Source organism: Pangasianodon hypophthalmus, chromosome 10 (assembly GCF_027358585.1).
Source record: "Pangasianodon hypophthalmus isolate fPanHyp1 chromosome 10, fPanHyp1.pri, whole genome shotgun sequence".
In the NCBI taxonomy this organism is placed as follows: Eukaryota; Metazoa; Chordata; class Actinopteri; order Siluriformes; family Pangasiidae; genus Pangasianodon; species Pangasianodon hypophthalmus.
The window spans coordinates 18,454,187-18,467,359 of record NC_069719.1 but is presented as its reverse complement, the minus strand read 5'-3'; the positions used below and the strand labels follow the sequence as shown (position 1 = coordinate 18,467,359).

At 36.3% G+C, this 13,173-nt stretch overlaps 1 protein-coding gene and 1 long non-coding RNA gene across 2 annotated transcripts in view; one reads left to right on the top strand and one right to left on the bottom strand.

Moving 5' to 3' along the window:
- Window positions 1–376: 376 nt before the first annotated feature.
- Window positions 377–8,450, bottom strand: LOC128319118 (uncharacterized). Its single transcript, XR_008302502.1, has 3 exons — window positions 7,013–8,450; window positions 6,719–6,814; window positions 377–2,799 (listed from the first exon to the last, which is right to left on the bottom strand). It is a non-coding gene; the product is annotated as an uncharacterized LOC128319118 (long non-coding RNA).
- The window catches only part of sh3yl1 (SH3 and SYLF domain containing 1), a 38,643-nt gene continuing 32,300 nt past the window's right edge, over window positions 6,831–13,173 (top strand). The window contains exon 1 of the mRNA XM_026933738.3: window positions 6,831–7,093. Coding sequence (XP_026789539.1) covers window position 7,093 — 1 coding nt within the window. The 5' untranslated portion in view covers window positions 6,831–7,092. The remainder of the gene's footprint in view (window positions 7,094–13,173) is intronic.

The window sequence follows — 13,173 nt, the reverse complement described above, 5'->3', positions numbered from 1 at the left end:
ACAATAGAGGTGGTGAGAAGAGGCTACATTTTAGACCTCACCTAGTTTTTTTTATCTTACTGGCTGTGCTCGAAAGGCCATCATGTCACACAATATGTTAATTACTTTTCTAAGTAATTAAACAATCCAGGTGTGTCTAATCGGGGGGAGGAGTAGAAACTCTTGAAAATGGACTGTCCTGCCCTACAGAGACAAGAACCTCTTGATCAAAAAATAAACTATTCAGTATATTTTGTACATCAGATATTGATCTAACTCCTTCTATTAAAATACAACCATGTATTTAACACCAGAATTTAGCAGGAGCATAGACTAAGCAGCTCACAAACAAACAAACAAACAAACATTTATTTATTTATTGATTGATTGATTGATTGATTGATTGGTTGCATTATATTGCATTTTACACCAAAAACCAACAGCATCACAACGGTTTGTAAGGACTACAAACATTTGTTAATAACAGGGCAGTGTAAATGATTGTATAATTTGGTATTTGGTATAATTACATTTTGATGACATTTTAAATGACATTGTTATATGTTAGTGTTATGTAAAAGTCTGAGAGCATCAGTGAAAATGCTTGTATTTTACATTCTTTTCTAATTTAATACAATTTTCATTACAAATTATATTACTGACAACAACTTGAGTGAAAAGTAGAATCTTTGAAATATTTACATGGATTTCAGAGTTTTTAGTACTTGGTATGTCCCCTTTTTGCTTTAATGACAGTGCGCACTCGAGCTGGCATGGACTCCACAAGTTTCTGTAAAAACTTATGATCCATTTTAGATCAAATCCATCAGAGTGTCATCTGAACATCTGCTTCAATAGAAGAGATTAGGTATGAGGAAAATCTTTAGTACAAAGCAGTTAAGCGGTTATGGTCAATATCACAAATTTGCTTACATTTTAAGTAGTGACCTAGAAATAGTGCAGAATATTGAATATTAAATATTCAAGTTATTGAACATTTACTTTCTTTCTTTTAAATATTTAAAAATTCTAAAACCCTCTGTTTTTCCCTCTGATTTTCAATGTGGTCTCAGACTTTTGGACCCCACTGTATAGACCCTTTCTCCGCATGTTAGTAAGTAGGTATTAATGTCTATTACATTAGGTATTGGGTGATAATAATGAATATGTGCCAACTAAATATACAAAACAGCAATAAATGCATGACGGTAGTACACACTGTTTTAACGTCTCCCAAAGAAAAATAATTTCCCTTGTCTTTAAATCAAAAACAAAATAAAATGCCACCAATTTAATTTTGAATCTCATTGGATAGCAGTTGTAGCTTAACAGGCCTTTTTAAAATAGTACTAGAAACGTCTGTGTTTGTGGTAACGTCTCGCCATGAAGTCTCTTGAGATTTACTGCACAGTCTAACAAGTTCTAATATGCAGAAAAAATAAAGTACTTCAGTTTGTTTACATTTTGGCCAGGTGTCTTTTCCAGGGCTTGAAAACACTGTTGTAGGGAGGGAGGAGGAGACACTTGTTACATTTCTTGCATAGCTGGGTGTGTTTGATTGACATCTGGGGAGGTAGTAGTATAAAGCCCAGATGGGAGCAGTGAGTGCGTCTTTCTCTTGGCTTCCAGACTGGGGCAGGGAGAGCTGCTACCGCATTCTGCGAGTCGAGGGCTTCGGAGCCTCCTTGAGGAAACAGGAACCTGACGTCTGCGCAACTTCGTTGGATGACTCATACGCATGATTCATGTTTGGAGTGTGTGGTTGCGTTACTGTGCATGCTTGTGTGTGTTCCCGCACCAAGACTACTTCATTTTTAGGTCACTGCCACAGCGCACAGGAAAAGCCAGTTTAGCCGAGTTTTTTGAGCATATGAGAGATGGCAAATGGTAAAATTTTAGAAAAAAAAACAGCAGAAGAATATTCTGGACAAGTATATCCCCACCAGTAGAAAAAGGGTTCATTGGATGCTTAACAGTTCTAGCTTTCCAAAGAGGTTCTATAGAATATAAAATTGGTGAAAGCTTCTTTTCTAAAAGGTAAATACAGTGATATATGCTACATACAGCATTTATCCGGAGTGATGTACAGATGTGCTTTCAAAAAAAAAAGCCAAAAAACATGTCCTCATTCTAGTACAAATAGGTCACAGTCTGAGAATACCATAACGGTGGGTCATCAGTCTTTGCTAATGACTCAGTAGTTAAGGCAGCTACAGAAAGTTCATTTCACCACTTTGGTGCCAGGACTGAGAAGAGTCTCGATGCATATCTTCATGTGTTCACGCCTGTTTCTTGATTAGGGGTACAATGCAATGCCATTATCTGTACCTGTGGATATAAACAGTCTACACAGCCCTGTTAAAATTGCAAAAACAACAACAACAAAAAAAAATAGAAAAGAAAACCAAGATAAATTATGTCAGATCTTTTTCCACCTTTAATGTGACATAGCAACCAATAAAATTCAAGTGAAAATCAAATAGAAATGTTTTAAGAAAAAAAGAAAAAACTTAAAATAACCTGGTTGCATAAATGTGCACACCTCTTTATAATGGGGCATGTGACTGTGCTCAGAATTACCCAGTCACATTCAAACTCATGTCCAAAAGTAATTATCATACAGCTGTCTTCAATGAAGTAATTCTGATTAACCCCAAATCAGCTGTTTCTGAAGGATTTTTCTTTGACATCTTCTTGGTTTCATCCGACTGCTGAAGCCATGGTCAGCGTAGACTTTACAAAGCATCTATGACATCTCATTGTCAAAAGGTACTGATGTGGAGAGGGGTGCAAAAAATTTCCAAAAACATTCGATGTACCCTGGAACACATGAAGCCCATCATCAATAAGTGGAAAAAAATGGAGCATGACAGTGACATTACCAAGAACAGGATGTCCCTTTAAATTTGACAAAGAGACAAGAAGAAAAAAAATTATCAGAGAGGCTGCAAAGAGAACTACAGCAACATTAAAGGAACTGCAGGAATATCTGACAAGTGCTGGTCACTCCCTCACGTCTGGGGTAGGGTGGCTAGACTGAAGCCCTTACTCAAGAAAAAAAGTGTTATTAACTGTTAAAACCTAAATGTTGCCAAACCTTGTGGCAAAATATTGTATTGTCTGATAAATCCACGGTAGACTTTTGGGAATAATTATAAAAGAAATGTTTGGTGCAAAAACAATACAGCTTATCACCCAAAGCACACCATACCTATGGTGAAGCATGGTGGTGGTTGTTTTTGTTTATACTTTTGTTTGGTTTTTGTAATTTAGTTGGTTCTCTTTCCAAATATATTAGCAAGCCAAATTTGAACCACCATGACCTTGACCAGGCAGTTAGTAAGGGCTACTGCACATTCATGTTAATGAAGCTGGTCTTTATTTGAGCCTCATATCTTACCACTCACTCAAGCCCACATGAAAGTAAAAAACTTTTGTTTTTCCCCCCCGTTTGGCTTTGTATGCAAGCAGTATTGATGCAGGGAGCTACACAGGAATGGGGTGACGTGTGAGAACTTGGGGAGGTTGAAAACAAGGAGCACAGCTAAATTCCGGATCAGATGAAGTGTTGCAGGTGAGCTACCATCTATCATGCGATGACAAAAATGCTGAGATTTGAGTGGAAACATGAGTGTACGAGGGTACTGAGAGAATCCTATTTAGAATGGATATAGAGGGAAAGTAGAAGGGGGCCAAGCACACAGCCTTGTGGGAGATTCTGCATGGAGCAGATGTGGATCCCTTCCCTGTCACCTGATACGACTGTCCTCCAACATAAGAAGCAAACCACTGCCAGGCTGGAATAAACTGAAGATGTTTCTTTTGCTTCAAGCAGTTGCAATAATTTCAATGAAAATCAAGTAAGACAGTTTCTCATGGTTTAACGCTCATCATTTAAGAACAGAGAATCTATAAATAGAGGTGAACAATGATGTGAGCATGCAAATTAGGTATGAATTTAAGAATAGTCAAACACTATGGTGGTGTAATGGGAAACAATCACAGCTTCAGGGTTGCCAGTTTGATCAGTTGAATTGCAGCTGAATCACAGCTTCAGGGTTGCCAGTTTGATCAGTTGAATTGCAGCTGAATCACAGCTTCAGGGTTGCCAGTTTGACTTTCCTCATGCATGCTGGTTTATTGGCTACTCTAAATTGCCTGTAGGTGTGAATGAGTGTGTGGATGTGTGTGTGAATGGTGTCCTGCAATGGCCTGGTGTTCCATCCCTCTCCCCAGTGTCACAGATCCACCGTGATAAAGTGGATACTAGAGATGAATGAATTGAATTAATAACTTAAGAAAACTTTCATATGCTTATAGACATTTTGATTCAGCCTTTGATGGTTTTCTTTTTTGAAGGGTCCTGTATGATCAACACTTTTCACAATTACAATACTTTTTATAAATACAAATTTTAAATCTTAACCACCAAAATATCACATTAGATATTCTAAGATAAATTGATTTCATTTGTATAAATTCCATTTTCTGAAGGGATAGTGCGTTTTTCTGGAAACAAAGGCCATATATTCAACATATAACAAATTCACATAACACAAATCAGTAACTGTTTGCCTTGATTGTACCTATTATATGAAAAAATACAATGTGATTCACTAAAAGAAATACATTACATTTTATTTATAATATATTTAACAACCAGGAAACCAACACTGAAATGTAAAACGGTTGGTTCTGTGTATGAGAGCTGAAACCTAAGACATACACATACTCATACACAAGATCATTTTTTGACTGTGTTTTCATCATGTTTTTTACACACTTGGGTTATGTTGCACTATAATGTTACCACTGATGAATATGAGCTTTGTTTTGACAGGACAGTGTCGAGAAGACAGGTTTTTCTTGAGATGCTAAAAACAGGGATTCCTGTCAAGACAGCAGAACATTTTTCCAATGTTCTGAGCTGAACACATTGACGTAACCCCAGATAATAAGGAGATTAAAAGAAAAACCTGATATTTGTATTCAGTGTTAGAATCTCCCAGGGGATCCTGTGCAATTTCTTAATTAGCATCAAGAAGTTGGCCTAAGTAATTGCATGCTGGAATCTCATAATGCCCCCTACTGGATGGATGAAACACAGCCTTATGAAAGATAACTGCAGAATCAAGCCAACAGGACTGACCTAATCAGAGGCCATTATAAAAGGTCATGTTAGAGAGTGACCTTTAACTGCTGATTATCTTCTATTTATCAAGTGGCCACTAAGTTTGTTATAATTGCTCCCTTTTCTAATAAGTATTAAAGCTGTGAGGTATTTAATAAAAAAAAATAGATGAATATTCCTGATCCCATACTGTATGTGGGTAAAAGTGTTTTGAAGTGTTTATGTTTGGGTAAATGAATGATCTAGGATAATTTTTTTTTTCTCAAAAAGTAACATGGATATATTGGTTTTCCATTTTCTTGTTTGTCAATCAATTCAGGCTACAGTTCTTCTTTGCAGTGACTTTACAGACTTTATTTAGACTCTATTTTAGACCTAATATTGTTTCAAACAAATCTAAGTGGAACATAGCCTGTTCAGTGGAATTTTAATTATTAAAAGAAAAGCACATTACTATCACTTTCTAGTAATGCGCACTTCTTTCTATTACTGACTAGTCAGCTGAGACAGGCTACACTGGATCTTCCTCTCGAGCCTTACTCTTGAGGACTGGTCCTTAGCTTTGCTAATCCTGGACATGGTGCCTGACCATGATGTGTTGCTGATAAACAGACACTGAATGAACATGTTAGAGTCAAATTTATTAATCTTTTGTCCACATCACACATTTTCTTAATAGCCTACAATTCAAAATGCTATGTTGAATCTCTGGTTTATTGTACACTACAATACAATGTAGTTTCTGTGTTTTTTTTTTTTTTAGATGACTAGAGTGGCTCTGTGTTTATATTTCTTGTTTATATTAGTTGGCAATTTGGCATTAAGCAATAGGCCTCATGAACCACTGACAGTAGGAAACACATGATATGTAGCCTACTCTGAAAAAGTAATATGTAATAGTGCAAAAGGAAGGAACAGAAAGGCAGTCATGTTTCTCTCTTTTTTTTTTTTTTTTTTTTTTTTTTTTTTGTCTTGGGTCAAGATGCTCAAAGACAAAGTCATTTTAATTGACCAAACAATGTGCTGATTATCCTGATAGAGTAGAGAGTGAGAGGGATGCTTGGACTGGAAACTGAAACATTCTCATCTGATTGGGATTGAAAATTTGAATGAAAAAAAGGGGGAATTAAAAAAAAAAATAAACAGAATATCTTTCCATACCCAACTCACTTCTACAGAATTGACTAATCTGAATCAGAATTGACTAATCTTTTTTTAAAGATTGTTTTGTGTTGCTCTCCCATTAGATCTATAGAGTTGCAACCCAATAAGTAAGAATTAATAAAATAATAAATAACAATAATTATTATTTTGCCTTTATTATTATTAGTATTATTATTATTATTATTATTATTATTATTATTATTATTATTATCTAACACCATGGTCACATTTGTTTCCTGTAACCACAAACCAGGAAATTAGCTAGTTGGTATGTATATTTTTATACATTACATTCACACGTCTTCATTAACAGAAATTAGCTGGTATAGTTTTCATACATCATATCAATTCATTATTGATATTAAATTAGTAAGAGATAGTTAAAGGCTATATCAAACGTGCTTGCTCGGCATTCAGCTTAGCACCATTTTAGCGAGGTCTCACCTCTGCGCAGGTGCTGCTTCCATAGCAACGCGCTCTGGGTCCTCATTCAGCCGACGTCATTTTTTCGGCTTTGTCCAAACTGTGCCTGATCCAAAACTGTAAATATGGTACATTGTAGTCTATTCTCTGCCGCAGAAATGTCGAATACATTTAATTAGGCTTTTTGACGATTTTTAGCGCTATCTATGTATATATTTTCTATAGTGTAATGTGTCGTGGGTCCTTTAAGACCAGGGCAGCAGGTTTGGCAGGTGAATCGGAAGTAAAGACAGGGCAGAGCTGCAGTTGCTTTACCTGCGCCAGGTGAGAGAAGCCAAAAGTCTGATACTCAGCGTCTTCAGCTCTCGCAAAACAAAGTCCACTTTCGGTAAAAAAGTAAGTACAAAACAAAGTTTTTCTCCTTCACTGTCATAGTCTCCTGATATGCAGGTCAGACAGTGTTTCTAATAAAAGTAGCCTGTGTAGGAAACGTCTATTCCCATCAAACTGAACTGAAAGTTACGAAGCAGCATTGATGTTAACATTCAGCAGAAATAACACCAAGTTTCTAAGATACTCATAACACTACAGTAATACTACTGTAGTTACATAGCTACTAAAATACAAACCCTTACTCTGGTTACATTCTGCTTGTCATTTTGGTGGACTGGGCGATATTTAAAATGTATTACAATAATGAGCTCTGCTTTAAAAAGCTAGAACAGCTAACTAACTAACCGCCTCAGACCACTCTGTGAGTTTAAAGTAGGGATGGCGATTCCACCCCAAGACATTTCCATCCAATACCAAGACAAGTATCCCGAGTTCAGGGGAAACAGCTAATGTAATTCGTCATCTCTCTTCAGTTGTCTTCAGGGGAAAGTAGCTCAGGCACGCTCCAAAAGTTGCTCGATTTCGTCAGAAGACGTCATAACCTGATTTGCATATTTATTTGATCGTCACGCTCATTTGCACATTAAAATGTGTTACATGAAGAAGGAAGATTTTCTGAAAACACTTTAATATAGAATGGATTTTTTATTTTTTTTGATAGATTATACATTTCTTATAGAAAGAAGTCATATTTGGTCATGACACTACAAACCAACTATTTGCATATTTACAAAATAGAAGTAGTCAAACCAACTATTTATTTAATATTATTATTTAACATTATTATTTATTTAATATTATTATTTAATTAATTTTACAGAATACTATAATTTCTGTCAAGAATGCAGACACAAAGAAGCAGCACTAGTGACTAGTTGGGAAATAGACATGAAGGAAATGTTTAAAGATTATGAAATAAACACACTTCTGGGATGTTTTTTCTTAAAAGATTAGTCATTATTTGATTATCTGCCACACCTGATGCGGCCCATCCCTGATAAGAAGCTCATAAAGGGAACCAGGACTGATAGAGCAGGGAGAGATCTACAGTATTTGTTTAATTCTTGCTAATTTCCTGACCAATGATTTGTTGTTAAGACCATTAAAAGCTTATTTTGCCTTTTTTTTTTTTTTTTTTTTTTTTTTAAGTCTAGCGAGAAATCTAGAAACTTTTTGAGCATACATTTGTGTATTGTATTGCACGTTATACGAGCTGAGAGTGCAGGTTTTTTCGCCCATGTGTGTATAAAACGTTATTAAGAGGGCAAATCTAGCTAAGTTGCCAACAGTGGGCCTCCTTTATCAAGCTGGATATGACTGGATTTATTCGTAAATTGTTTCTAGGAGCCTTTACACAAGAAAGCCGGTATTCAAAAACAGCTTTTTGAATACAATTCTATATGCATGTATGTGTAATATATATATATATATATATATATATATATATATATATATATATATATATATATATATATATATATACATATCCAGCTTGATAAAGGAGGCCCACTGTTGGCAACTTAGCTAGATTTGCTGTGTGTATATGTACATACACTGTCAAATTTAAATACCTTGTGTATTTTTACTTACACAAACACATTTAATGAAACTTTGGTGAAACCCAGTCCTTTCATATTTTTGTCATTAACTAAAGAAATTTTAAATCTAAAAAAGAAAGTAAGCCACCATAAATCCATAAATTAAGCCAAATAAGACTAGTCATTCAATGACGAATGCTGCTGTATAAAAGGAGGATGGGCTCAGCCGGTGTATACATTGGTTCCGTTTGCCACAGCTTCTTCTTTTAATGCTGTGCAGTGCTTCATTACAGCCAGCACTAAGTGACTGATAAGTGACTGATCTGGTATTTTGTCAGCATTGCTGCAGACAATTCACTTCCTGCAGACAGGAAGCCTTTTGTTTTTCTAACGGTGCGAGGGATTTCTGGGGTGAATCTGGCAGAAAATTTTAGTTTGTTTTGGCTCATGCAAACATTTTTGATGAAACATTTATTTGTTAAATATTCATAACAGTACAGTTAAATTCTTTCTTCAAATATTCTAGCTTTTTGTGCATTGCATAGGATATTTTACATTTTGGGTTTTCGACTGGTTTTGGGGATAATTTTATTGACTTGCTTGTGTCATGCAGACCTGGCAGTTCTGGCCACTGGAGCAGGCAACTATGTATATAAATGCAAGCAAAAATAGATTATTGGCTGCTGTGCCTTTAATAAAGACAGTGACGTTAACACTGCTGTATTTTGATGGCTGCAATTTTAGACAAGGCTTTAGTGTTCACCCCATGAACTCTTGTTAAAAGATAAATCTACATGTTCAAATTTAATTTATTTCATTTATACTTTTAACCTGTGTCCATACAGTTGGTGTACAGCTATAAAGTGGGCCAGCTATCCATCACTAAACTATAGAGTTTTAAGAAGCACTACTGTTACTCTGATTTCTGTCCTCTGCTTGATGTCATATTACAACGTTAAAGCTACAGTGTGCAGGATTTGTGAGTTAAAAAGCATTATTGAGTCAAAGGGAAGAAATATACTCTAAAACATGATGTTCCTGAGCTGCTGTGAGTCACGCTGGGAATCCTGTCAAAGTAATTCACAGTAATTCAGTCAGACCTGTTGGGTTCGAATTAGTGGGAAATTTTCGAACACACACGCCATATACCAGCTCAGATATATCCCATGTCACTGTGCTTGAAAAAAGACTAGCCAATGACCTGCCCCAGAATTTCTGGCCTGACTTAACACCAAGTCGCAGGGATCAAAAACAGAGAAGCCTTTTTTGACTTTGACCGTCTTTGGGCCAGATAGCTCACAACAATCGGCCTTACAGACAGCAAGCACACTGACACTTCATAACATAGAGAAGCATTTCTCCTTCGACAAGGCCTGGTGTTTTATTTAGCTGTCTAGCATTATCTGGCTAGCTTGCTACTATCGACACTGTATTGTGTTTAAATCTAGCAGAAGAACGTAGTTAACCTGAGGTACTGGCCACCTGGGTCAGCAATTCACAAGGTCATAATAAAACATGGGCAGCATAGTGGTGTCTTGCAGCTTCAGGGTCCTGGGTTCGATCCTGAACTCTTTGTTGTTGTTTCCCCTGGATTTGGATTTCTCCAGGTTCTCTGGTTTCCTCCTATTGACTGAAAGCATGCACACAGGCAGAATGGTTGTCCTAAATTGCTCCTAGGTGTGAATGAGTGTGCTAATGTGTGTGCCTTGCACCCAGTGTTGCTGGGATACGCTCTGGATCCACCATGACCCTGACATGGATAAAGAGCTTACTAAAGATGAAGGAGTGAATAAAACAATAAAACACAATACAGTCAATGTTGGGGCGCTAACCTGCTAATGTAGGCAAGGGAGAGAGTTTCACATAATACTTCATAATACTTCATATTTCTGTTTATAATATTAATATAATATTTAGGAGAACTCAGCAGCTGGTACAATTACAATAATGCTGCACACTATATTCTTTCTCAAGTAAAGTGAAAGTTTTGTTCTAGAGAGGATGAACTTCTGATTTTACATCTGGTAACTGTAGTGATAATAATAATAATTATTTTATTTTATTTTAATTTATTTTATTTTATCAAAACAGTTATTCCCTGTAAGAAAGGTAAAGCATCACTGTTGAAACAGACGACATTATGTCTATGCAGGTATTGAAAATGATAATAAGAAAAAGAAAATGTGCTTGTAAACAAATTACTTTTTTACTGATTTATTAACTGTTAAAAAAATTTGAAGTAAGTAACTTTTTTGACAGACCTGAACATAAAAACGTGTGATAAATGGTTAGTTGTGGTGCCTCTTAAATAAATCTAGATAGTCACTTAGTAATACCATGTTCCGTTACACTGCACATAAGAATGAAACTTTAAAGTGTATAAATTAAAGCGTAAAGTCATTTGGAGCTTATCTCTTCCTGATTGCGTTTAGTAGTGATCATTCTGCAGTTTCTTCTCTGAAGTTGTTTGTCTGACACATTAACTAGCCCTCACTATTATGATCACTCAGAATTCGCCTTCTCAAATTAATCCTATGTCAAATTTTAAATTGGCCCTGATCACAGCAGATGTTTGCGCTTTCTCTCACTGGGTGGAAGCTGCATTTGTAATATGTCATTATCTCTGGTAAATACGAATTAAGAAATAATTACATTGTCGCAAGCATTTGCATTTTACATCCTTTTTTGGTTTTGCTTTGTGAGTCACTTATTCACTAATTACAGACTAATATATCATGTAAATCTGCGTAAGCAGCAATTACTGGTACAGTAGTAATCATAAAAATTGTATTCTCATTGTTATTCCTTATACGATACTTGCATGTGTTAATCTACCCCCCTTGGGCAGTCCAGTCTGACGGCAGAGCTTTTTCATGCTGTTGTGTCAGGGGATATGAATTGATGCATGGAACAGCATACAACATATTATTTCCAGGTAGCTGAAAGATATTTTCTTGCTTTAATTCAAAGCAGTAGTTTTGTGGAGGCATCATGAGAGGGTTAGGTGTTAGTCCAACTTCATAGCCATGTTTGATATAGCAACAATTGAAACCTAAATAACAGTTGGTAAAGGTGAATCTGCAGAGGTGAATGTCATGATCCTAGGCAAACTTGAGTTTAAATGGCCTTTTGAAAGCAAATGTACAATAATATAAATTTACTTTTCTTTTCTAATCCATCCCTTAAATGTTCACAGACATCTTTGCAAGCCCTTGCTAACATGCTGGTCCTATCAAAGTGGATGGTGGGTGTGTGTACAGACAAACACTCACATCCACTTTACTAGGAACACCTGTACACCTGCTCACTCATGCAATTATCTAACCAGCCAATCATGGGACAGCAGCACAATGCTTAAAATCAATGCATATACATGCCAAGAGCTTCAGTTAATGTTCATATCAAAAATGCCAAGAGCTTCAGTTAATGTTCATATCAAAAATGGGGAAAATGTGATCTCAGTGACGTTGACCGTGGCGTGGTTGTTGGTGCCAGATGGGCTGGTTTGAGTATTTCAGAAACTGATGATCTGAGATTTTCATGCACAGTAGACTCTAGAGTTTACACAAAATGGTGCAAAAAACAACACCACAAAAAAAAAAAAAAAAAAAAAAAAAAAAAAAAACCTTCCAGAGAGAGGTTTGCCAGGAAGGTTTACCAACTGATTTGATTTGCCAGGAAGAATACAGTAACTCAAATAACCACTCTTTACAGCCATGGTGTGCAGAAAAGCATCTCAAAACACAAAACACGTCGAACCTTGAGGCAGATGGGCTACAACAATGGAAGGCCATATCAGAGTCCACTCCTGTCAGCCAAGAACTGAGTCTACAGTGGGATCAGGCTCACTGACACTGGACAGAAGAAAAAAAAAAAACACATGATGTTTTTCCAGTTTTTAATTGTCTAGTTTGAGTGAGCCTGCATGATTTTAGGCATTGTGCTGCTGCCCCTTGGCCAATTGGATATTTGCCTGAATATGCAGGTATACAGGTGTTCCTAATGTGGACGGTATGTGTATACTGTATTATTATATACAGTCCTGTCCGAAAGTATTGGAATGGCCAGTTCTTTTGTTTTTACTATACTCTGAAGACATTTGAGTTTGAAATCAAAAGAAGAATATGAGATGATGGATCAGAGTTTCAGCTTTAATTTCCTGACATTTACATCTAGATGTGTTAAACAACATAGAACATAGCACCTTTTGTTTGAACCTACCCAAGTAAGGAACTGAAGGTCAGATTGAAATTCGCAAAGAAATACAGAGATGATCCACAAAAGTTCTGGAACCTCTACCAAAGTGATAGAAAGGCCAAAGTTTGAAGAACGAAAGGATCTGCTCATGAGCCAAAACATACGAGCTGATCGGTCAAGCACAGTGGAGGTAGTGTCATGGCTTGGGCTTGCATGGCTGCTTCTGGAACGATCTCACTAATCTTTAGTGATGATGTAACTCATGATGGTAGCTGCAGTACAAGCCTGGAAAAACATCAGAAAAGAAAAATGCAACATTGTGTTGATGTCAGTGGGTTGCTGGCTTGA